The following is a 23,517-nucleotide window of genomic DNA, read 5'->3' as shown; positions in this document are numbered from 1 at the left end:
GATGCATATATTGCCCCCAGTACTCGAGTATCAGGCTTTATAAGATGACTTGGCTGCTTACCAGTAGCGAATTTCCCTCAGCGCTGTGCATACAGGAATCGGACTAAAAGTCGCGACACATTGCTCTTCCTATGATCAGGCTATCGCCAACGGTTTCGACAACATGGCACGCTTTTGTGGGGTACTGGCGTCCCTCGCGTCCCTCCAACAGTTTGTATCAGCTCAGACTATTGTTTCCAATGGAAGAATTCTCCGTATGTGGGCAGGACTGTATTCAATCTCATTTGTTTCTTGTCTTCTATTCTACATTTCATTATCACCCTACCGCTCTCAAAGCGAACTCCTTACTTCGGTGCTTACGGTAAAGCTTACAGATCTCAAATAGCTGCAAATACCTCAAATATTTCCCCTGCGGTTGAAGTCCTGCCACAAAGCAGCACATTTGCTGCCGAAACGGCCCAGCTGACAGATAACGTTTTGGCAAATTTGACTGCGTTGCAGCTATCCAACATCTCTCTCTTTGGCTTCTCCACAAATAACTCCAACCATAAGCGTTCATCGGGACCCGTTTGCAAGACATATCCAGGAGATTCTTTCTGGCCCATTAGTTTGATTTGGGACATCTTTGACCTTTTGCTTGGTGGTGCGCTCATCAAAGCCGTTCCGATCGCATCACCATGCTATAAGAACTTTGGCAATTATGATGCCGACAGATGCGCCTACGTGGGAGATCAATGGTCTGTCTCAAACCTTCAGTAAGTGCAACCGTGGTGTTACCTTCATGTACTACCACTAAAACTTACGCAGCGAGGAGGATCCGACATCTATCATGTCACCCTTGTACCAAGGGCTGACATGTCTGCCTGACGGCTGGGGACCGTATGGCAACTGTACCATGGGCGGTTACCCAAGCTATGTTGTCAATATTACCAGCGTAGCTCAAATCCAGCTAGCTGTGAACTTCGCTCGTAACCTCAATATCCGCCTAGTCGTGAAGAATACCGGGCATGACTTCAAAGGTCGTTCCGCAGGTGCTGGGGCGCTCTCAATCTGGACGCACTATCTCAAAGACCTTGAATTCATCGAGAGCTTTACCCTAGGTAGCTACTCCGGCCCAGTCATTAAGGCCGGGTCCGGTATTCAAGGAACGGAGCTGTATGAGTTTGCAGATGCCAATAACGTCACAGCTCTTGCAGGTGAAGGGAGAACCGTTGGTTGGGGCGGTGGCTATATCGCAGGAGGTGGGCATTCCCCGCTCTCCTCGAAATATGGGATGGCTGCCGACCAAATCGTAAGTATTGATCTCGTGACTCCGGACGGCCGGTTCATCGCTGCCAATGAGATCCAGAACAGCGACCTCTTCTGGGGCCTTTGTGGTGGAGGCGGCAGTACATTCGGAGTCGTGACGTCCTACACCATCAAGGTCCATCCGAGACTTGATCCGATAGTCATTTCGACTTTCTCGATATCCACCTCAGGAAATAATGTCACCACCGACGTCTTTTGGGGCGCCACAAAGACCTACTTTAGTATGATTCCAACTTTCGTTGATGCAGGAACCTACGCGTATTGGTACTTCTTCAACGCTAGCAACGTATTGTCCCTCACTGTGTTCGGATGGGTCGCACCCGGATACACAACAGAAAGCTTCAATAACCTCACTACGCCCCTATTCAATTCTTGGTCCGGTCTCGGGATCGACGTCGAGCCAGACACAACGCAGCACTCGAGCTTTCTGGACGCTTTCAACCAGGGGTTCCCACAGGAATCCGTGGGCACTAACGTCTCCCGTGCCGCCAGCCGCCTGGTATCTAGAGACAATCTTGTTGAGCCCGCCAAGCTCAATACCACGTTTGATGCCTTCAAGAGCATCGTCAAACGCGGAGGTGGCATGGTTGGTGTCGCCACGACGGGTGGTCCTGCCAATATGACCATCCCAGATAACGCTGTCAATGACGCTTGGCGCACTGCATCTGCACAGATCCTCTCCGTCGTGTTCTGGGATTCCGGTGCTACGCTCCAGGAGGCTGCCGAAGCCTTGATTGAGTTCAACACTACGTGGCTTGAACCTGTTCGCGCCGCTACGCCCGGTGGTGGTGCCTACAATAGCGAGGGCAATATCATTGAGCCTGATTGGCAAAACACATACTATGGTGCTGAGAAATATGCTAAGTTAAGCGATTTAAAGGAGAGATATGACCCGACTGGCCTCTTCTATACAATCCATGGAGTTGGTAGCGAAAACTGGTACATTACGGATCAATTGGTCGGACTTCCGACGCAGAATGGACGGTTATGTCGCGTTGCTCAGTAGTAGGATGAACCCAACCAACGGCCACCAAAAATTGATGGTTGATGAACATTTTCCCTTGTAACTGAGTCGATATCGACTGCCTATATGCCTGTCCGCTGTGACATGTTACACGATCTATCACATTCCAAGGATGTCAGCAGCGCGCCAAAACGATCGGCTTCCACCCGGCGCGCCACTATGTGCGAAAGCTATCCATCAATACGTGCAAGCTCATATGAGTGTGCCGATACTATCACCATAAAAGCTTATCCAGAAGCTACTAGGAACACTACTCTCCGCTCGGCGCCCGCAAAACAGCATCCAGGGGCTGCGGGATGCCGAGACTCGGATTGTTCCCCCTGTCAAAATTGACAATCTGCGCCATCGTATACCTATCTGTTCCACAGGAGCCTTTTGAGTTAGACGTCGCATGAAATGCGTTCTTTATTTGCCGAGCGTCAGTCAGAACGTATCAACAAACAGGGGAGTTCTACTAACCCATGTCTCTTTGCCATCTGGAGACCTGAAGAAGCAGTTGTGTCCTGTGCCGTAGTTGCCATTGGCTTGTGAGAACACAGGACCCTTCTTAGTCCAGGAAGAAGCCTGCAGCGGGTCTCCTCCAGCATAATGGAGCAGACCAAGAGCATAGTTTGGTGTCCCGCAGTCTTTGATCATACGTTAGTTATGGTGTAAACAGCCGATGAAGAACTAGAATATGGTCTTGAAAACTGACATGAAGCAGAATATGAGAGCCAAATCTCACCACCATGGTATAATGGCTGCAAACTCGGTTAGCTGGAGCACAATGACCGGTCAACTAAACTCACATGAGGCCCTTCATTCACAGCCACAATGCTACTTGGTGACGAGTTCGTCGTGTTCATCTCCCAAGCCTGGTCGGGCTCGGAAATGATGTTCCACCCCTTGACCGACCAAGTAGTGGTGTCGAGCTCGGTAATCTGGATCGTTTGGATCGCTGCCGTGGTGTTGGGCCCGATGGCGCTGAGGACATGGTACCGGCCCTTTCCTTCGATTTCGAGATATGTTCCATCAATGCCAAAGGAGAAGTTCTTCCCCGGTCCACCTTGAAACCCGACAGGCGGGACCAAGTCTGCCAGAAAACTATATTCGCAGTCATACGGGTTGGGTCCATCACATCCTCGCAGAACACGCGGCTGACAGCTGTCGCAACATGTCAGATCAGCGTCGCAGGAGGAGTAGAACATATGCCAGACGTTGTCGATGTGGTGGATTTCAGGGGCCCACATGTTGGCGCTGCGGGTTGTATTGGTATCGGTCCATATGGTCTTCGGCTCTCCAGTGAGAAGACCCGAGATCTTCTCGGCTCTGGTGATCTCGATGTGGTCGTAACTTGTGTAAGTTAGGTGGTAATAGCCATCCGCGTAGACCATGGATGGGTCCGGCCCAGGCCTGCGGATTGGGTTCTGGTATGTGCTCTGGTTGTTGTATGCATTGCCAGCTACGGACCCGCTTACATGCAGTAATACTGCTGCAAGACTACACAAAGTAGGCCCCCTCATTCCGGATATCATTACTATTTACTCAAAGATTTTCAGCACAATTCAACAGCATACGCTTGGGACAATCTTTGGTCTTTATACGCCATGGTCACGATGATCGTCACAGGGGACGATTATAGCGCATACTACGTGCCAAGAGACTAGCAGGTCACACATAGCCAGGAATTACCCCATCTCTCCACCAACCTCTCAGCGGGTGATATCCCCAGTCTAGGTTAGGGAATTGTTCTCCGCAAACCACCACGGCGATGATTATGGGCTTACGGTGTTTAGCGCACCAATCAGGAGGTTTCCGGCGGCACAAAGGACGGAATCGATGAAAGCACCAATAGGGCCAGTTGTTCACGTACGAGAAATTTTGATGATGCTGTGGACGAACATTTCCGCACTCTAATTATTTTCAATAACAAAACGCCAAACCTCAGACTTACTCCAGTGGTGTCAACCACCGCCATACTTCAAAGACGTGGGCGTCCGTCTTCGTCGTATAGCCCAATCCAGGAACTGTTCGCTCTTGGCAGTCCCAGAACCCGAGACTTCTCATGGCTCCTGATCAAACCGCGAAGTTTCGAGATCTGGAATATTGAGCACCAATCTTTTTGGCAGAGATTGGTGATACTGGATTGCCGTAGCTGGAGGGGACGCAAAGGCGCTAGATGGATGAGGATCCATCGTTGCGCTCAATTTCTGCTCCTGAGTATGCCCGGATGGCATTCTTAAGCCACTGATATCGCTTTTACCAGTCTCACCCGCTTCCGCGTTGGCGGCATCCATGAGCGCCTTATTTGCCCTTCCCACCATGCGCTGCTGCGATCTCATGGCGAGTCAATGATATGTGCTCTTTGGTATGCGGATGATGGCAAGGGGGGTCGTGATGAGATGACAAGTGAGTGCTCGGATCATAGCCCAGAGGTTGTTGCCTAAATCTCGCATGCTCTCATGGAACTCACCGGTATGGCATTTGCGGCCGATGTCCCAGAATATCAGCCCCAGAAAGATCAAAAGCATGAGGACGAGTATGATGAAGGCGATGTTAAAAGTGGCTGTGCCATAGTCAGGAAATTGACCCCTGGTTTGAATTCAGTCGTCGCGTCTCAAAAAACCGGTGGTCTCTCATAAGCTGACTGTATAATACCAGGGCCGACAGCTGATAGGTTGTCCATAGTCACTCAGAGTAGAAGGTAAGAGTAGAAAAGCTAGTCGGTTAAGCTACATTTTTGAGTATATCCAAAGGTGCTGACGAAAGTGTATGAGCCGCGAAACCCAGCAGGTCAAGCGAAGTGGAATAAAGCTCGAAGAAACCCGCAATCAGGCCATTGAGTCTACGTTGCGTCACAAAATCTGCTATTTCAAGCTTTTATCTTTGGTGTGAGGTGTCGGGCACCCATGCTACCGATATATACACGTATGAGTATATTGTTGGTATTGTTGGCACCAAATTGACTGAGTAAGAGCAACTTCACCTGACAAAATTGAAACATTGATAACAATATGGACGTATTGCTCAAACCCGTGATGGATTAGGCTCGGGTCATGTGCATGATGCCCCCTAAAGGTACAAATCCATCATCCGACAGTCCTTCTATCGTGCAACGTATTGTAGAGTTGGAATCGTGGCAATTAAATGGCCAGATGAATCTGCTCGTGACCGTGAAGCAAACAAGCTAATTATACAAAACGCGACGGGCATAGATCTGTGCAGGAAGTCTGTCGATAGTGCGGGAGGTCTGGGCCGCAATTAGTTGCTCCTAATAATCATAAGCGCGGAACTTTTTAGATCCGATCGCGGGTGATCCGCTCCCAGTCTCAGCCGCACCTTCGACTTCTGCCATGGAAGTTTCATGACGAATTGATCATCGATCACCATGAGGCCAATTTTGTCACAGCATTGATCTGACGCTTCTGGAGCCCTTGATAACTATATCAAGTCATCCATCATGGAGGTTATCGGGTGCATCTCTGCCTGTTTGCACCTCGCAGAAGGAATAGCCAAGCAGGTTGACAAGTTCGCGTCAGCACCAAAACATATCCGTCATATTTCTTCCGACGTTGCACTCGTGGGAAGAGTCCTGCAACAATTGCATAGGACCTTGGCTTCAATGCATCACAATGGAAGACAGGTAGATTTAAGCGCAGATGCTCGGAAGCTGACTTTGGAATGCACAGCGAGATGCGACTCGGTATTTCAGGATGTCAGAAGGATATTGACCACAATTGGCGGGAAAGCGTCGACCATAGATCCAAGCACGAAGCTCACATTCATACAAAAGGCAACGTACATGTTCTACGAAAAAGACTTGCGCGACTTGCGAGACGAGCTCAAAGGAGCCAAGCAGAACATCGTTCTCATCAACTCGGTGAACCAGATAGCTCTTTCAATGAACGATCCAGTGTATGTTGGAAGCTTCAAATCGTGTCATGTAGCTAATAGCAACAGTCGATACAACAACAATTGCGGAGCAATGGACGAGATGAGGGTCATGCTTCAACTCATCTATGACAACCAGCATCGTGGCGTGACAACGCTGCCATCACAGGAAACAACAGTACCACTGCTCCCGATAGATCCAGTTTATGGCCACGAAGAGCCTCCTTATTTCACTCCGAATCGTGGCTTTGGCGTTCAGTCTAATCAATCAAACCAACCCAATTCTGCTGAGCAGGCCCCAAGTCAGCCGAACTTCGCGCCGATGGAATGGCCAAATGCGATCATGCGAGTTCACCGGAATATGGTGTCTGTGGGCTGGTTGAAGAGAAATGAAATTCGCTGGGTGAATGACCCTGTAAGTACAATGGATTGACAGGAGTCTTCGCGGGGTTGGAAAAATCTGACACTTCTAGTACGAGAGTTCAATGATCGACATACACGACAAATTGTCGGCGACACAGTTTCAATACATTACCAATCGCGCCAAGTCTCACCCTGCTGTCTCTGCCGAGGGAACAGGAAATCATAATGTGGGCTTCCGTTTCTCAAAGGGGCAACGAAGAAATCATCGCACAATGTACGAAGAGCGCGATTCTTCTCCAAATCCATCGGACAGCTCACTGGACGCTAGTAACAAGCAACACTATGCGCGGCAGTCTGGCAATCCTACTGGTTCATCGCACTATTCTAGTCACGGAGGCAAGGGGGAAAAGGAGACGAAGTATCGAAACGAGGACATCGTGCAGCGTCATGGTGCAGTACCAGTGTCGCCTTCTCGGCTGAAGTATCGTCGCGGGTCTACAACTGTCCCCCAAGCAGATGCCATACTTTCTGATGCTATGCGAAACGCATGTGTTGATACTGGAAAGGAGCGTCGAAGGTGCGAAAAGCTGGCCAAAGAAGAGGGGGAAAGGCGGAAGCAAGAAGGCCACGGCGATGCCGAAAAAGAGCCTCGGATTCCCAAGTCCCCGTGTGAACCACCTGCGTACGATGCACATAGATTTCCAGGCGATAATTTCAGTGATTCCAGCACATTTTCGGCGCATGAAATTGACTCGTGTGGCGACTTGTCTGATTCCGATGAAGAGGAATATATCGACAGGCTAGCATCCGCCTGGGCCACCACAGTGGTCGAGCGGGGGTCTTCCTCTACAGCGGAGTGCAGTAACACTACCAAGTCATGTCAAGTCACATTTCTTAAAGGTCAAACAATTTGGCAATGCCATACTTGTGGTTCTGGCGACGACGTTGACTTTTGTGCCTCTTGTTTCAGAGCCACTGATCATGAAGGACATTCGATCTCAAAGAAAAAGTCTGACATGGATGGACGTTCATGCGATTGTGGTCGTCCAGAGCTGGTGCTTCGTGAGGTAAATTGCGCTATACATGGGATTGTGAGGCCGTTATCTCAGTGACACTAGCTCTTTCAGCTATGACTGTTGTACGCCCGTAAGGACTCGGCGACTTGTTACCGATACCGTTGATAAATAAACTAATGCCACAAACCTGCTCAGCAATGGTAGATGCTTCGGTTTCGATTCCAATGCTGAGTCGAATTCCTATTGAATGAGTTCCAAGCACTGATAGCAGTGGTCAAGGCATAAGCTTGAGACAGCTATAGTCTAAAAGAGAAGCATGTACTCATACCGGTCCCATCGTTATCGGTGTTTTTGTAGTTGGAGTAAGAGACCCGGCTCTCGCTCGATTATCGGTAATCCTCTCTCGGGCCATTATGATTTCGGATATGATTATCACACATGGTGGTCTGAAACGAACAATAAGAAAGGTGCACTCTAGAATGTACCTCGGATACATGCTTTCCACCCAGGCAGCCAGTTTCGACGAGGTACAGAAGCATGAGATAGGACTTTTGCAGATAGCACAACGGATAGCATTATTAATTATGCGGCAAGGATTGGTGCGTTCAGGGGACCAGAAGTTTCGCTGAGTGAGAAGAGGGGAAGTCAAAGTGCAAAAGCGAGTGTATGGCCTATAGATCCAGCCAAAATTAATGACTGAATGATTCGGAGGGGACCTTCGTAGCCACACAATACTCGAACCATAAACAACCGTTCCACTAGGCTTGCAATCCCAGTCCACGTCAAGGAGTCATAATGTCGTGGCAACAAGAGAGTTATTGATCAAATTTAACTACGCACATAAGTACCAAGGAAACTTGGTTCTAGGGTATGGTCTGTACGACAGAACTAGCAACAATCCCTGCAGTGATTCGTTCGTTTTTTTGCTTCTCGAGTGTAACAGACGAATCTCTTGGCATTAATTTCGCATAGGAAACAGGTGGGTACGCACGGTTCACTCTTTGCTCTGGTGTTGAAGTGATACATGTCAGCCAACCAAAACAAGCCAAGCCACATCCAGCCTCGTTGACAGCACACCCTCGCAGCGGCCCGAGTGCTTCATCTAAGCGCCGGGTGTTTATTGTACTGGTGAATAAGGATTGTAGGTAGCCGTTTCATGGAGGGATTGTGCAATGCCCGGGTTACCCTCCCGGCCTACCCTGGTCGAGGTTCTCGCTGACAACTTTTGCCTAGCTACTTCTTTTGGACATGCACTTCCATCAGACACAAAGTCTTCACTTCATGGGCAGGTACCGAGCGGGTTTGTACTCCTCATGTTCAAGCTCATGGTATCATTTCGCAAAAAAGAAATATGTCCATAGTACTTCACCCATTCACAACCACTGTCGCAGCCTGCAAAAATATCGAATCTTCTCGAATTATTATTGACACTTCCCGGACGGCTTTGAGCTTAGATAGACCATAAAGGAAACAAAGGCCTCGCCCCCTCCCATGATACTTGGTTCCCTGGCACGCCATAGTAACCATTCGTCCCAGAAATCATTTTTTTGATGGCGTTCCCAAACATGCAAGACCTCGAGTGGGAACTCCAGCAGTCCAGAATCCGCATTGCCAACGACTTTATCTCGAGGTCTGTACTTGAGTACACAATGCGCTTCAACGAATTAGACCACGACATTGAAACAAACGATCTTCCTCGACTTCGCGATGCAATCAAGCAGCTATGCCAGAAAGTTGGTTTACTTGTCAAGGAGAAAGCACTTACTTTTGAGGCATACCAGGCTTTGATTGAAAAGTGGTCATTGCGACCAGAAGACACCCAGAGCACCCTTGGCCAGCTGACTACCAGCGGGTCCAGGGTGCTTGGTGTCCACAACTCTATTTCGGATTTCGATGCACTACCTCCACTACAGCTCGTGCTATATGGACTTGGAGATGACGTTACTGAAGCTTCAGAAACAATACGCGCTGTATTGCAGTTGCCATCGGATTTCAACCAGACGACCACTGTAGAACCGCCACGGAATGAAACAACCGATTTTGAAGTCCAAGTCGGGTCGGCGCCTCCTCATTCACCATATCATGCAGAAGGTGTGGAGGATGTTCAATCCACTATTGATGTTCATGATGACACAAGACTGTCATCATATTCGCTCGTACTGGACGAGGCCCCGCTCCAAGAACTCGAGTCCTCATATTTTCACAGAGATAGGACACCAAGCGCAGACCGATTGCTCATTAATCGACAAGACGACAGCGTACGAACGATCCAAAGCTTCCAACTGTCAGCGGAGGAATTCCCAATCATCAACAAGGATTACCCGGATGACATATATATAATTCGATGTCCGGATCCTTACTGCGTAGGGTGGCAGTTCGAACATAATCCTTTCCTGCTTGGGCAAGCAATTAACCACTATCTAAGATACCATCCGGGGGTACTAAAGAACGGCTACATTACTAGGCAGATAATCTGGGAGGTTTCTGCAATCAAAGGTAAGCTCCAACGCCCGCTCCACAGACTGCCAGGGTAGAGCTTTGCTGATTATTGGCACTTCCAGTTGTTGGGATGGACCAATCCGAGGTCAGAAGGCGAGCCAGAGCGAAGCACCAAAGATGGACTTGCAACCCAAGTCAAGGCATGTTCAGGTAGTATGATAGAGATCATGCTGGTAGATATGCTAACTAGATGGACAGATTCATGGACAGAGAAGTTCTATCTCGAACCTTCGGATAGCTACAACAGCCAAAATCAACCAAAACAACCACGCCTCTCGTCTGATGTGTGCGTACCTGGGTCACCAATCCTTGGTAGCATTGACCACGAAAATAACGAAGTCAACGATCCTTGTGCTGGTAGAGCGGCTTCGAGCTCAGACAATAGTCGCCACCATACCCCCTTCGTGTGTAGTACACATGATTCAGAATATATTGACGATGTATTTGACGATGCGTACCTTGACAACCGCTCAAGGACCATGCCCAAACTCAACAAAAATCCTGTTCATGTGACCATAGAGTCAGCTGAGCATACAGCCGGCTGGCCAACTGAAGATGTTTCACTCGACATGGAAAGTGTATGGCCAAACTCTTCGAGCTCTCACTCGCCACACTTACATTCATCTAAACGTCGCAAGCTTGCATCGGATCAATCTAATCCCCCCGTCACCCTCAAACGCAAGGGGCTCAAGAAGCTTGGGGTAGAATCTACCTCTTCCACCGGTATCAATGAGACACGCCTTTCTAATCCCGCAGAGAGCAATATAGACCTCGCGGAACAAGCGGTGCATGCGTCACGCAACTACCAAGATGCAAGGTCCTCTTTGGACATGACAAGCACTGACAGGTACAGTCACTTAAGCACCATCAATGTTGTATACGCTCAAAGTTACTAGTAAACGCAAACAGGTTTGATCCGATTGCCCGATGGTTTGCACGGGAGCATTGACTTGAGTTTGAATGTTGTACATGGGGTCAATCGAGAAGAATTATTCATCGACAAGGATGCGTTATGGACTCTAAAATCTGTGTTAGGAGTTTAGCTCCCAAAACACAATGATGAAAATTGGAAAACAATGTGGTGTCTTGGCCTAGAGTGAGTAAATATGCCTTATCAACTTTAGTTAGTGTGTTTCGACTCTTTCAGTCGCGGTCTTCAGATTTATCAATATAGACCTTAATGGATGCCTCAGCTTCCACCTGAGGCAACCACTTTAGGGAGCCTTCGGGAGGACAGAGGATAGCATGTTCTTCACCGCAGCACCATACCCCTTCAATAGACCTACTATTGGCCGCCTTACATGTTATTCGTCCATCAGAGCTCACTGATGATTCAATCCGGGTGACACTTGCCGCTACAATTCGGCCTCTTGCGAATACGTATGAACGACACTAGTCTAGTCTTTTTACGGGTATGAAGCGGCGGAGCAGATCGTCTTCCGATTTGTATTCAAGGGTATCATTAAGATATGTGACACGACTGTTTAGTTCTCATGCGAAGGAAAACCTTGAGTTCTGGTGAGTTGTAGCAGGGGTGGGAATTGTGATCAATCATTATGCGTCCTGCAGCCGCAGGTGATAAATGTGTGGCTTGAATTAGTTGAGAAGGATCTTCAGCACTTTGGGATAATACCGAAATGATATACAACGGAGCCACCGGCTGCTATGTGTGCCGAGGGTGCATCCCGAGGTGGCATTGAGGGGGCCCCGCTAAAAATGAAATCATGTTGGCGTACAAATTGAGAGATGAAAAACCAACACAAGCAAGCGAATTTCAAAATACGAAATTCGATGAAACTCGTCCTGTCGTATGACGGAGTAACTCTGCTCAAGGCCTGTCAATTCGGGGTGTTCAATGCCACACTACACTCTTTTCCATGCTTGGTTTTTGGTCTGAGTAATTAAAGCTGACGTGCGGACCAATCGCACTGCAGGAAACATGCGGTTGGAAAGACAACCAGCAGGCCCCATGTGGCACCCTCATGCCCGGCCGGCTGTGGCAACAGAATAAGTACATATACTTAAACACTCGATATTGACAACTAAATGTATTTCTTCCCTGTAAAGAGTCATGGCCGGATCAGCCCCGCGGTTTAGCGCAGTGACGTGTCTTTTTGCTATGAACCAGCCCCTTCAGAAGGAGTGCAGCTGGACATGAATGGAAAGTCCTTTTTATGATTCCCTGTGAATGTTTCTCAGTGAGATAGAAGCACCAGTCCGTGCTTTGCTTTTTGTTTATGCACTGAGTCCAGTCGTATCACCGTGACAGAATTTGCGCATCTTGTATATTAGACTTCACAAGGCAATCAATGCTGAACCACATCTTGTTGGCTTGCATGTTATTGAAAGAGTTCATAAGCCTGTTTTCAACAGTGATATTGGTCAGCAAGTCTTCTCAAGGATTCTAAAATATTCATGTTGTAATACCCATTAACACTCAATTTCTAAGCACCCACTGACCATGGAAGACTTCTATTTTGATGAACCTGGTCGGTTGTGTTTGCTTGGCATTCTCCCCGGAGCCCTTTCCAAAACCAAGGCGAGGTTGGAGGCTCGGACAAATGAACTAAAATACACTTTAGAATCTACTGAGATTGCTCAGCTCCGTCAAATTCTTATGAATATCGACAACAAAATTGAGCTATCCAACGATGAAAATACCGCTGTTGTCGAGAAATTTCGGGAAAAAGCTCTATCCTGGCACTTGAAGCCTGAAGATCTTCAAGAAAGCTTGCAAGAACTCTCCACAATTCGATTGACCAGGCAAAGTGGTCTTCAACTGGGATCGAGCCTTGTAGTGCGCCCGAGAACCTATGCCGATGCAGAAACTCAGACAGACAGAAACATGTCTATTGGCTTCTTCAGTGCTGTCGAACTGCCCACAGAGATATTTCCAATGAACTTTGATGGCCTTGAGTATCCCAGAGTCAAGAGTTCGACGACTAAGATGTCTAAACCCCAAGAGGTTGACAATCGAACAGGGCAACAGCCTGAAACTGCATTGCTACAGAACCCCCCGGAAACTAATCATGGGGAAGTCATTCCTATGGATAGAACACCCAGCATGGACAGACCGCTCACCTTGCTCAGAAGAGTGAGCGGCGAGACCATAGATAACATCCACTTATCCGCCGAGGAGTTCGTCATCATTAACCTCGAATACCCGGAGGAACCATTTGTTTTGCGCTGTCCATGTCGTCGTCTCTGTTGGAAACAACACCCATTCGAACAGCACCGCGCCCTCCACCACTTTTGCGAGTTTCATCTCGAGGTTTTCGGGGACGAAATTCCTACCGAAAGATTCGTGTTCGAAAATTATTCACGGAAAGGTAAGCGATGACCACGAGAGACTCTTTTGGGGAGGTGTATTAATCATGAATCTCTCAAGTTATTGGAATGCCACCTTCGGCTTTCAGCGCACTGGCGATGGGAAACGAGCACAACTTGGATCTAACAAAAGGTATGTCCAAGTGTAATACTTAAACTCGAGTACAACCAAGACTGACTGTGCTTCCGGTGCACCAGAGTCGGAGACTCCTGGCAGCCTCGACGTGGAAGTCAATGGCTCTAACACCGCCTCCGATTCACGAGACAGGCCAATATTGCCGTCTGATATGGAAGCTCAACAGTCACCAGCGGTGTTATCCGAACTTGTTGGAGATGAAGACAAGGCCCTTGACAACATTGAAGTTTTCGACGGCGATTACTACGACGACTGCTCCGATGAAGAAGAAGACGATGAAATTGATTACCTGGATAGCGAATACGCACCAGACGAGCAATACCATATGGCCGACCCTATCGGGGGTAGAGGCGAAGGCCGAGTTTTCTCAGCTCCACCCCAGACAAGAGCATCGCGCGATTGCTGCAAAAAGACCTATGTATCGCCTGTGGAGTCACTCAAACGTAACAGGTCCACGTTCGAAGGCATTGAGACACCGAGATTCATTTATACATTCAAGACTTCAAGACTCCATGAGCTGAAGACCAACTTTTAGGATGTATCCGAACTCCGCGGGTAATCAATATCTCGAGAGGAATGAATGAGCGACAGGTAAGGTGGCCGGTACCTTCTTTGTGATATGACATACTTATGATATCATAGTCCAAAACAACAATATGATCTCGTTGCTCGAAGACTCATAAAAGAGTGATGATGATGTTTGGCATAGACGAAGCCCCGATTTAAGGCATCCAAGGATTCGCTCAAGCTGTTGTCATGATCTTTTTACATGGGTAACCCAATGGTCTTGGATTTCTTTTCTCATTCTAGTCTTGTTGATGGTTTTGACTGCAGTTGGATTAGAAGGTCTATTTCTTTGCTTTCAGTGGGGTTTCACGAGGCCTTCAGATTGATAAATGTATGCTGTCATGTGCTGGAAAAATATATTTGGCAATGCAGAACTCCTAAACACACCAAATGCAAGGTTATTGTCATCTGAGTCATACGCCCCTCCACCTCCCCCATTGAATATCCGCAGCGTACATGACGCTACACAGATATGCCTATCCTACAGATTCAAAGACATTTCTTTCTCCACATGAGATTTTAACCAAGATCATCCCGCGTCCTTAATCGCTGTCTGGCGATGTCAAGAATTCGAGAAACATCAAAGAGCATAATTCGGACCAAGCAAAATTATCAAAGAACATAACTAAGACACCAAATTATCGCAGAACGCAGCATGCATTTCGTGCCGTACGTACTACTTTCGCAGTTGCACAATTGCGCGTGAAAAATAAATCGCTACAATTCTTCAGCCGATCCATAACGATGCCGAGGGAGAATTATGATGTCTGAGAAGAACTAGCTTGCTCACATTGTCCAGGAAACTAACCCAGCTCATCACTACCACTGGTCGCTGCTGCCATATTCTGGTCTACAATTTGATCAGAACTTGAAGCCGCGAAAGTTTGAAATGCAACATGGGTTGTGTTGTGAGGACTACAACTTGTTCTGGAGAAGCTAATTTATACAATGTTCTTGACAGGATAAAGAAAGACGGGTTATTCAATTACTTGCACATACCTCATCGTCAGTCACCTTGTGTGGCGACTGGACGCTATGCGAGAGGAACGGTCTGTAATGATTGGAGTTGGACCCGAGGCCCAGGTAGACATCTTCTACACCTCCAGGGCCGCCGCTGGGACTTGCCGAGGTGTAGTCGAGATAGGTGCAATTGTAAACATACGGTATGCTACAGTCGGCATTGTCATATAGATAGATGATGTGACTCTGATCTGACTGCTCGACCACAACCTCGGCCAGCAGGGCATTGTTGAAAGAGTTGCATCCAGTCTCGCCGGAGCCTGTCACTATCCCAGAACTCACTGAAGACCCGACAGTATGCTGCGAGACAGTTATTTAGCCATGCCGCGAATGAGCTGAAGGGCGGTGACTAATTTATGATCAGGTGAGGAGTATTTGGCAACTCACCGCGGCTTCAAATGATACGGACCAACCCCAGGTCGTCGCAGGGGGCACAATATGGATCCGTGTCAACCAGCGCAATTCTTTGAAATATCTCACATCCCTTGATGGTGGGCGGGTCGTTCGCATCGCCGATAAACTGTGTATAATTGAGCTGGATCACTGGCGTACAGAGTTTGTAGGTGCCCGACTGGAAGTAGACGATGGCGCCCTGCGTGAACGTGTTACCGCATTCTTCGCCGCGGCGAGCGCTGTCACCACCCGTAGGCTCGGCATTCCAGCTACTAACTGCTGCATTGATTGCTTCTGAAGCGTCACTTTTGCCCGTGGAATCAGCCCCTAAATCAGCCCCTAAATCCGTTACGCTGCGGAAGAACTGGTAGCCTTCTCCGGCCATGGGTTGGTGACTTAAGATTAGTCGGGATCTTGTTGATCACGATCTCCGCCGTTGCCGTGTACGCCATCGACCTCATGGGGGGCAATGTTCCCTGGTGGTCAGGAGAACGCACTGACGTGAACGGATACTACTTCACCACTCCGGACAATGGCGGCAACACTACTACGCCGGAAAGAATTTCGACCTAATTTCGACCTAACTTCGACGCTAAGAGCCCTGCACCAGAACGATGGCGGTGCTCAGCCAGTAGAGAGCAAAACCGGCATTAACGTCATTCTCTGTCCCTACAGCTTCAACAACACCAACCGAAGAGCCAGTTACATGGACTGCGTAGCAGCGATCAGTAAGGGAACTTCGCTCGAGAACGTGATGCCGAACAGCGTTACTCTCCTTCATGAGGCGTTTCATGTCGTTCACGGTACCAATTTCCTCGGAATATCTGAGCAATGTAGGCCGCATCACGGTGCCACGTGCACATACTGTTAGGGTACCGCTGATTTCATATATATAGATGGACTGGCTAGATATGTGAAGGCTACGAGTGATAATGCTCCTGGAGTGGTATAAAAAAAAACCAGAGAACTACGTGTACTTTACCGCGGCCATGAACTACCTCTTTGGGAAAGCAGCGGACGGTATAGCCACCAACTGGGACTTTACCAGTGGGCCAGATAAAGCCAAGGCTGTTTCTTGAATTGAAAGGATGAAGTTGAGGATGCCAGATGTCAGCGTGCGCGGGTGGATTATACGCAAGAAAAGGGGGGTAGGGGTCTTTTCACTTGGGAATGTGTCGTTTTCAACAGCTAAGAACATCCGAGCCGGCCAATTATTCGTGTATAAACAAATGCTAGGATTCTAATGTCTTATCAAACTCTTTGTGTCTGTGAATCTCCAGTTTCTTTTCGCATCTGAGTCTGCCATATCGCCATTATCATCATCATCGGAATCAACATGGCACGGCGCAACCTCGATATTCCAACGCTCTTGCTCCTAGGCCTTAACTGGGGGCATCGCTTCTGTCACCGCCTTGGCTCACGACTCTTTCGCCTCCGGGTCTCTGGTTGAAGCTTCTGCCCGCTGTGGACTGGCGCCGTTGCCGTTCCAGCGAAAGAAAAGATAGCAAACGGACTCACCACTGATGTTCTCCACCGTCGCCGGCTGTTCCTGCTGAGCACTACCCACGTAGTTGAGCGCCTTCCATTGAGAGTTCAGGGACCGTGGAGAACCTCACAGCCCTTGGGTATGAATACGCCAAACGCATCGAACAGCACGCGGCGCCATACTTCACAGTCCTGGATACCAATATATGGTATAACAAGGGTTGTGAGCAATATACGGCCGCATAAATCATCACCCCGACGCATTTCTTCGCCCAGGCAAGAGCCGTTATCCCACTGCAGGCTCAGAAGCTGCAAAGGGGATTTACTCTCATAGCCCAGTCCCCGCAGAAGCTCGCGACAGGCGGAAGAGTGCTGGAATTTCTTCAAGGCATCCGCTGACTTCCAAACTAATTCGTTACGGGCTATCGAGAAATTCTAAGTCGAAGTGACTCGAGAAATACATACGGACAATAAAGGCAGCCTGCTCAGGATCCTCAACCTTCCTCCCCAGCCGGACCTTCTGGCAACCCTCCACTTCTGCAAGAGGGCCGAGGTATTCTCTATCACATATGGAGGATCCCAGCCCTTACATAACCCATTGCAATCCGATACCGGATAAACTCTGACAAATAGCCATTGTTAAGCAATACTAAAACTGTACCAGATCGAGGTTTTGGCTCACGTAAAACGAGTGCATATGTTAGGAGACAAGTGGTAAGCGAATGGCGAGGATTGTTGGCAATTTATAGGTCAGAATGTGGGGCGTCTTTGATCCGATACCCTGCATGCAATGCGTCAGCCTAGAAGCGGTACCTATTAATAGCTATATTCATATAGATGTTAAGCTATTAACTTGCCTATCCATTATTAGGAGCGGCATTGCAGTGCCTATTCATGTTTTTTAGAGTTAAATAGCTCATTGCGAGGAGTTGTTTTTATTCCTGGCAGGTGAGGCAAATAGGCAGAGGACCATGCCAAAAGCTACAATGCTCAGTCAGCACTGAAGTTAAAAGATGATCTTATTCTCAATGTTATCCCTGGGTTCGTTTGTACTAGATGCCGTATCTTCACTCTGGTAATTAATTTCCGGTACAGACCCGGGAAAATACCAGATCCAAGTCGAAGTTTCTACGGAATTTCGAAATTCTTGCCGTTTCGTTCAAGCAAAACTGTCAGAGCTTATCCGGTATCAGATTGCTATTGGGTATATAAGGGCTGTAATCCGGCATAAGTGATAGAGAGTAAGGGCACTCCCTTGCGACACTATCGTCTTACAAAAACAAACTATCAATTTCTGCATTTTAAAGCAGGTCCACGTCATGGTGATGTTTTGTTCTATGAGTGTTCTCATAAAGCTTTTACTGGAAACTTGCCATACGAGATCCTTCGCTGACATAGTTGCAGTTTGTACATGTCAAACTGCATTAGGAGTTTGTGCAATGTATAACTAATGACGGGGATTGGAACCTTCATTGGCGTTTCAGTACAATAGCAACTGAAATTTAGCATGTCATTGGTAGATATTTGATCTTGCCTGGTTGGGCGTGTCACCTTTATGTCTGGTCTTACTGCTTCAAGGCAGTACTCACAAAGTCGACCCGGGGAAAAGCGTATTCGATACATCTGTGCACTGATAATTCGCTCGGTGCTCCTGGCTGCGATCACACCTTTTGCTTTCATTAACTTGACAAGACACATTGTTTTCCGCCATGGGCAGGTGGTTCGAAAATCAACACTCGCCGTGTTCTTCTTTAGCTTCCATCGTTAGCGAAGATAGTGCAATCGTTTTCAAGGCTGTAAAAAGCCGTTACGGGACTTCGCTGAGGATCTGTCATGCTTTGGGACATAGACGTAGACTGCAAACCGTTGTATCTTCATCTGTGCTTCTGATCTCAAGCCTCGTATTCGTACGGTCAAGCTATTCATGTTTCTGGCTATCTGGGCTTGTACTCGTGCGAGAAAACCATCAGCGGAAAAAATCTGCATGGTGTTGGCGGGAGCGTCTTCGCTATATAGTATAGTTGCAACTACTTCTAGCAGAGACGTTTTTATGACTTTCTTTGATGCCTCCCACTTACGTCTAGATTTGTTCAACCCCATGGTTGCTGAAATAGGTGCACTCTCCAATGGTCCACAATTGCTCTTACATAGGAGTGGAGAAGGTAGCTAATCGAATAGGCGAATTTATCAATTATTCGTCTCATTCGTGTGGGGCCCAATCAGACACAAGCAATCCGATCATAGAACCTGTGGCAGTTTCAAGTACCAGAAGCCAATGGCCTTTCGGGCAAAAGTCACGATGTATCCTTGTGGTCACATCAGTGGTGATATCCCCGGAAGCTTTCATATAGAGACACAGGTCGGGGTTCTGACTGTTAACAATACCGGTAACCACTCATATCGGGGCCAGCGCCTTTGCTGCACAAGATCGCTAGCGGCGCGCCTAGATTGAGTAACCGGCAGCACATGCAGTTTGTGCATCAAATGTCAGCTCACGATTGACGCAGGTCATTACGAGACTGAGAAACAACTTTCAAAGTCTCAAATACCCATCGCACATATGCTTACTCACCAGTTAGGGGCAAGCAGGTGTAGTTCATGCTTGTTGGTACTCCACAAATACAGTATCCTTCAAGCCGGAGCCTCGGCCATGGCAATTGGGCGTTCAATCTGTTCCTGAGTGGCGCTGGCTAGAACCTGACTATAGTGCTGAAGGTGGAACCTTTGCTGGTTCGCCAGGCCGAATGCAGCACTAGAAGGGCTGGAGCTGCAAACCGAATCTCCACCTCAGCTGTCGTGAAAACAACACTATTGCTATGCTTAATCTCCGGCTTGGGGTTTCTCTTCAGAGATGCAAGGTTTCATCCAGCCGGTCGGAGTTCTCGATGGCCTTTGCTGAGATGTACGACCCGATCTGTTGACGGCTCAACGAGCAGATTGAACTGTTCTTTCCGCTAGGCGTTTGAGTTCCTATCTTTTAATCGCTGCATGCGGTTGATCACGCGTTCAAGAGACATCGGGTGAAGTCGACCTCATGGTTGTCTAAGCTTTGCGGTAGCAGCAGGTCCAGGCTGACAGGGCCAGTGCTTCGAAGATTGCAAAATCTCACGGTGGTCTTCTATTATAAGGCGCAGCCGCACCGCTGGGTGGGTCTTCTTTCAGCTGTGCCAGAGTAAAGGTTTTGACTCTTCGAACTAAGCAATATCGCCCTTGCACGATTTCTTCAGGTTTCGATGGTGGCTTGCTTTCCCCTGATGCTATAAGTATGGCGCCTGATGGCACTTCTTCCTTTTGCGCAGCATTTCGTCCTGCACTACGCGAACGCCTAGTCTGTGTAGATTCAAGATGCGGTCTCTCACCTTTCCGTTCCTCCTACTCGGCACGATCGGCTTGGCCAGTGCCGAGTCAGACATAGGGAAGAAGAAGTGTTCATCTGTCTATCCTTCTTCAAGCTCGGCAGATACCTCCGGATCTCTAAGTGTCTCCGTATATTCGCCTGCTCCTACGGAAACTTCTTCACGAAATTCGGACAGAGACAGTATCATTAGCTCGCTAAGCGGCAGCAGCGGCAGCGCCTCCTCCACGGAACCAAGTTTGACGCTCACAACTTCTGCCTCGGTCACCAGCTCTTCGGTTGCTGTGAAGACAGTAGTGAATGATGTTGGCAATGGCAACTTTGGTTCTTATGATGCGAACAGCCCGGGAGGTATTGCCAATTGGGATTCTCAAAACTGCGAACTTAATCTACAATATGGGTATCAAGGCGATGGCAGTGCAGATACTGGCTGTGTTCAGATGACCGCAGGGCCATCCGGGGGTCTGAGTAAGGCGAAGCGCACGGACTACACGGCCATGATCGAGCAGCAACTTGAAGAGGTTGATGCAACATCCCAATACACCATTCGATTCTATTATACTATTTTGTCCAACTCATTGACGAACACATGTAGAATGGAGGCATACTACGGAGAAGCGTTGCTCACTGTGTCTGACTATTTCGACGTTGTGACTAACGGAGTGGCTGGAAACACCCCATGGATTGAGCTCGTGGATGAGGTGGCACTATCATCATCGGATGGCTACATCAGGTTCCAGCTGAGCTGTACGGGCGATGGATTTGCTGTGGTCTTCATTGATGAGGTCTTCGTGTCCAATAAGGTGGATGCGAGCAGCAAGGACAATATCAGTTTGCTGTTCACCTCCACCGGCTCAGCGGCCAGCATGTCATCCACATCAACGTCAGAATCCACGATGACAACTGCGACTATCGACTCGACAAGTACTACCAACTCAGCAACGGAGTCTAGTAGTACTGCAAGCGTCACAGTTGCAAGTGAAACTAGCTCAATATCAAGTTCGAGTCTGATCGCTGCTTCAAGTACAACCTCTGAGTCCATATCAGCGTCTTCATCTTTGTCTTCATCCTCAACGCTATCCTCAACAACTTCTTCTTCGATGACCGGATCTTCCGCTACCACCCCGACAATGTGTGTCGCTTCGGCCTCAGCGACATCCGGCTTAACTTGTGGAAGTCTCATCTACACCAACAAAGGATACTATAAACAAGTGAGAGTGGCGGATGTTACCCGCGATCAGTGTGTTGCAGCTTGTCTGGCTGACTCCACATGTCAATCCATATCATATTATTCAACACAGACCTGCAGTGCCACGTGTTTTCTCCAGAGCTCAAGTGTTGCTGCCATGGGCTACACCTTCCAGCATGGGTTAGGGTTCCCTGCGGTATGGGACAGAGGCTGCTTCACCCAAACAGCATGTGCCGCCCCTTCTGAGGGCTCTGTTTGTATCGACAAGTGGGGAAGCGCACCCGCCTCGACATGCAAGGCTAGCTTTACGGGTAACGCAAAATCTTGTGCTCAACCTTTCAAGACTACGACCGTCAGCGGTTTATGTGGTTCAGGGGCTTGTGCCGCCATCTGCAAGCAGTATCCTTCTTGCAAGACCTACTCCGCTACATATGGCGGGAGTGTTACTTGCAACTTTTACTCCGAAGACATCAGTGACGTGGCAGATTCCGCATCCTCGGCAACGCTTTTTGCTGATATGTCTTGCTTGGAGTGCGGCGCAGGCTCGTCTGTGTTCAACTGGCTGAGTCCTCTTGCCGACCCCAGCTCTATGCCGGATATGAGCTCTTGCACATCCGGCAGCTCTTCGACCGCTTCGATAATCTCTTCTACTGCCTCTTCAACCACTAGCGTAACTACGGTAGAGAGCTCCACGATAACTTCCTTGATACCCACATCGTCATCGTCAACCACCACGACCACAACCACCGGCTCATCCACGACTTCATGTGTAACTTGTACTGCTGTACCTTCAGCTTCAGTTCCTTCCGGGTCGACGTGCGGTATCCAAGGCGATTATCTGTATCAAGATGCTTATGGAGTCTCTACTGGATCCCAGAACTCGATGATGGATTGCGCAGCCATTTGTAACCAAGACTCATCTTGCAAGGCGTATGGCTACCGTGCGAACAGCAATATTTACTATGGATGCGCGTTCATCCAATCGAGTCTTTCAGATGCTGGGTTCTTCACAACTACTTCAGGCAACTATTACTGGAGTGACGAGTCGTGCGCAAGCTGCGGTAACAGTTGCTCGTCCTCGTCGACTTTGGCGACTTCTTCTGTCTCTGTATCCGCTACCACATCTAGCTTTGAATCCACGACCACAGCAAGCATGAGCGTTACTACTACCTCATCATCTTCTTCCGCTACAACTTGCACGAGCTGCACTGCGGAGCCGTCTGCGTCCACCGTTTTTGGTGTATCTTGTGCCGAGAAAGGCACTGTTTCCAACTACACGCCCTACTCATTCACGACTGCTGAATATCCAGGACAAAACTCCCTGATGGAGTGTGCTGCTATTTGTGCCCAGGTGCCCGGCTGCAAATCTTACGGCCTAGACGTATACAATGTCGGCTGCAAGTTCCTCGACTACAGCCTGGCAGATGCCGGGCTGGTCTCCACTGGCGCCTCAAACATCTACTGGAGCGACAAGTGGTGTGCCACCTGCGGGCTATGCGCATCGTCGTCGTCATCCTTCGGCCCTCTGAGCACAACACTATCAACATCCACGCTGTCTGGAAGCTCCTCGCAGACCACCTCCACCTCCACTTCCGCGTCGGCTTCGGCTTCGGCCTCAAGCAGCTGCGCGGTGCCTAGCGCGAAGCTGGTCGCTGGTGTCACATGTGGTCTGCCCGGGTCCGACTCGTCGGCTAACACCATCGAGACTGTGACTACAGCCGGTAGTTTATCCGCCTGCGCTTCGCACTGTTTGCTCGCCACGGACTGCTTGAGCTTCCAATATTCGACACAGGATACCTCGTGCCATGTGTATTCTACCTCACTAGCTAATGACGGACTGGGTTTTAGTCTGAGCAGTACGAACTACTACTACGATAGAGAATGTTTCTACTGCTCATAATACTGAGAATTAGATGCGATATAGATATTTCAAGACCTAGTATAATGTTAATGATTAATCAGACC

At 48.7% G+C, this 23,517-nt stretch overlaps 10 protein-coding genes across 10 annotated transcripts; 6 read left to right on the top strand and 4 right to left on the bottom strand.

The window, feature by feature from the left end:
* Positions 1-163: 163 nt before the first annotated feature.
* BKA67DRAFT_651130 (uncharacterized protein) lies at positions 164-2,314 on the top strand (the record flags this gene model as incomplete). Its single annotated transcript, XM_046106060.1, has 3 exons — positions 164-254; positions 386-755; positions 808-2,314. 3 exons carry the CDS (start codon positions 164-166, stop codon positions 2,312-2,314), a joined length of 1,968 nt encoding a protein of 655 aa, XP_045951808.1.
* Positions 2,315-2,537: 223 nt separating this feature from the next.
* Positions 2,538-3,834, bottom strand: BKA67DRAFT_651129 (hydrolase; the record flags this gene model as incomplete). Its single annotated transcript, XM_046106059.1, has 5 exons — positions 2,538-2,735; positions 2,792-2,958; positions 3,027-3,072; positions 3,121-3,750; positions 3,790-3,834. The coding sequence occupies 5 exons, from the start codon at positions 3,832-3,834 to the stop codon at positions 2,583-2,585; spliced, it is 1,041 nt and encodes a 346-aa protein (XP_045951807.1). The 3' UTR covers positions 2,538-2,582.
* A 779-nt stretch (positions 3,835-4,613) lies between these two features.
* Positions 4,614-5,012, bottom strand: BKA67DRAFT_584735 (uncharacterized protein). The gene has a single exon (XM_046104159.1). It carries the CDS (start codon positions 4,840-4,842, stop codon positions 4,660-4,662), a length of 183 nt encoding a protein of 60 aa, XP_045951806.1. The 5' UTR covers positions 4,843-5,012; the 3' UTR covers positions 4,614-4,659.
* A 621-nt stretch (positions 5,013-5,633) lies between these two features.
* On the top strand, positions 5,634-7,836 carry BKA67DRAFT_110074 (uncharacterized protein). Its single transcript, XM_046094875.1, has 3 exons — positions 5,634-6,617; positions 6,676-6,839; positions 6,894-7,836. Exons 1-3 carry the CDS (start codon positions 5,772-5,774, stop codon positions 7,675-7,677), a joined length of 1,794 nt encoding a protein of 597 aa, XP_045951805.1. The 5' UTR covers positions 5,634-5,771; the 3' UTR covers positions 7,678-7,836.
* Positions 7,837-9,146: 1,310 nt separating this feature from the next.
* Positions 9,147-11,029, top strand: BKA67DRAFT_651127 (uncharacterized protein; the record flags this gene model as incomplete). Its single annotated transcript, XM_046106058.1, has 4 exons — positions 9,147-10,077; positions 10,143-10,220; positions 10,279-10,927; positions 10,990-11,029. The coding sequence occupies 4 exons, from the start codon at positions 9,147-9,149 to the stop codon at positions 11,027-11,029; spliced, it is 1,698 nt and encodes a 565-aa protein (XP_045951804.1).
* Positions 11,030-12,541: 1,512 nt separating this feature from the next.
* BKA67DRAFT_664392 (uncharacterized protein) lies at positions 12,542-14,078 on the top strand (the record flags this gene model as incomplete). The annotated part of the gene is made up of 3 exons (XM_046108372.1): positions 12,542-13,409; positions 13,469-13,540; positions 13,606-14,078. 3 exons carry the CDS (start codon positions 12,542-12,544, stop codon positions 14,076-14,078), a joined length of 1,413 nt encoding a protein of 470 aa, XP_045951803.1.
* Positions 14,079-14,913: 835 nt separating this feature from the next.
* BKA67DRAFT_664391 (pectate lyase superfamily protein-domain-containing protein) lies at positions 14,914-15,908 on the bottom strand (the record flags this gene model as incomplete). The annotated part of the gene is made up of 3 exons (XM_046108371.1): positions 14,914-14,955; positions 15,110-15,430; positions 15,540-15,908. 3 exons carry the CDS (start codon positions 15,906-15,908, stop codon positions 14,914-14,916), a joined length of 732 nt encoding a protein of 243 aa, XP_045951802.1.
* Positions 15,909-16,055: 147 nt separating this feature from the next.
* Positions 16,056-16,757, top strand: BKA67DRAFT_696396 (uncharacterized protein; the record flags this gene model as incomplete). The annotated part of the gene is made up of 2 exons (XM_046109344.1): positions 16,056-16,356; positions 16,420-16,757. The coding sequence occupies 2 exons, from the start codon at positions 16,056-16,058 to the stop codon at positions 16,473-16,475; spliced, it is 357 nt and encodes a 118-aa protein (XP_045951801.1). The 3' UTR covers positions 16,476-16,757.
* A 359-nt stretch (positions 16,758-17,116) lies between these two features.
* Positions 17,117-17,645, bottom strand: BKA67DRAFT_541519 (uncharacterized protein; the record flags this gene model as incomplete). The annotated part of the gene is made up of 3 exons (XM_046100948.1): positions 17,117-17,430; positions 17,474-17,568; positions 17,599-17,645. The coding sequence occupies 3 exons, from the start codon at positions 17,643-17,645 to the stop codon at positions 17,117-17,119; spliced, it is 456 nt and encodes a 151-aa protein (XP_045951800.1).
* Positions 17,646-20,353: 2,708 nt separating this feature from the next.
* On the top strand, positions 20,354-23,452 carry BKA67DRAFT_541518 (uncharacterized protein; the record flags this gene model as incomplete). Its single annotated transcript, XM_046100947.1, has 1 exon — positions 20,354-23,452. The coding sequence occupies one exon, from the start codon at positions 20,354-20,356 to the stop codon at positions 23,450-23,452; it is 3,099 nt and encodes a 1,032-aa protein (XP_045951799.1).
* Between the last annotated feature and the right edge of the window lie 65 nt (positions 23,453-23,517).

This window comes from Truncatella angustata, assembly GCF_020726525.1.
Source record: "Truncatella angustata strain MPI-SDFR-AT-0073 chromosome Unknown BKA67scaffold_11, whole genome shotgun sequence".
In the NCBI taxonomy this organism is placed as follows: Eukaryota; Fungi; Ascomycota; class Sordariomycetes; order Amphisphaeriales; family Sporocadaceae; genus Truncatella; species Truncatella angustata.
Note: the sequence above shows the minus strand (reverse complement) of the source record. Positions and strands in the feature narration are given on the sequence as shown.

What these genes read in the sequence shown, in the direction of transcription:
- BKA67DRAFT_584735 (XM_046104159.1), bottom strand. Translation starts at nt 4,842, where the DNA reads ATGCTTTTGATCTTTCTGGGGCTGATATTCTGGGACATCGGCCGCAAA.
- BKA67DRAFT_110074 (XM_046094875.1), top strand. Translation starts at nt 5,772, where the DNA reads ATGGAGGTTATCGGGTGCATCTCTGCCTGTTTGCACCTCGCAGAAGGA. An exon ending in TTCGCTGGGTGAATGACCCT is followed by an intron (nt 6,618 to 6,675) that starts GTAAGTACAATG and finishes TGACACTTCTAG; the next exon opens with TACGAGAGTTCAATGATCGA. An exon ending in CGAAGAAATCATCGCACAAT is followed by an intron (nt 6,840 to 6,893) that starts GTACGAAGAGCG and finishes ACTGGACGCTAG; the next exon opens with TAACAAGCAACACTATGCGC.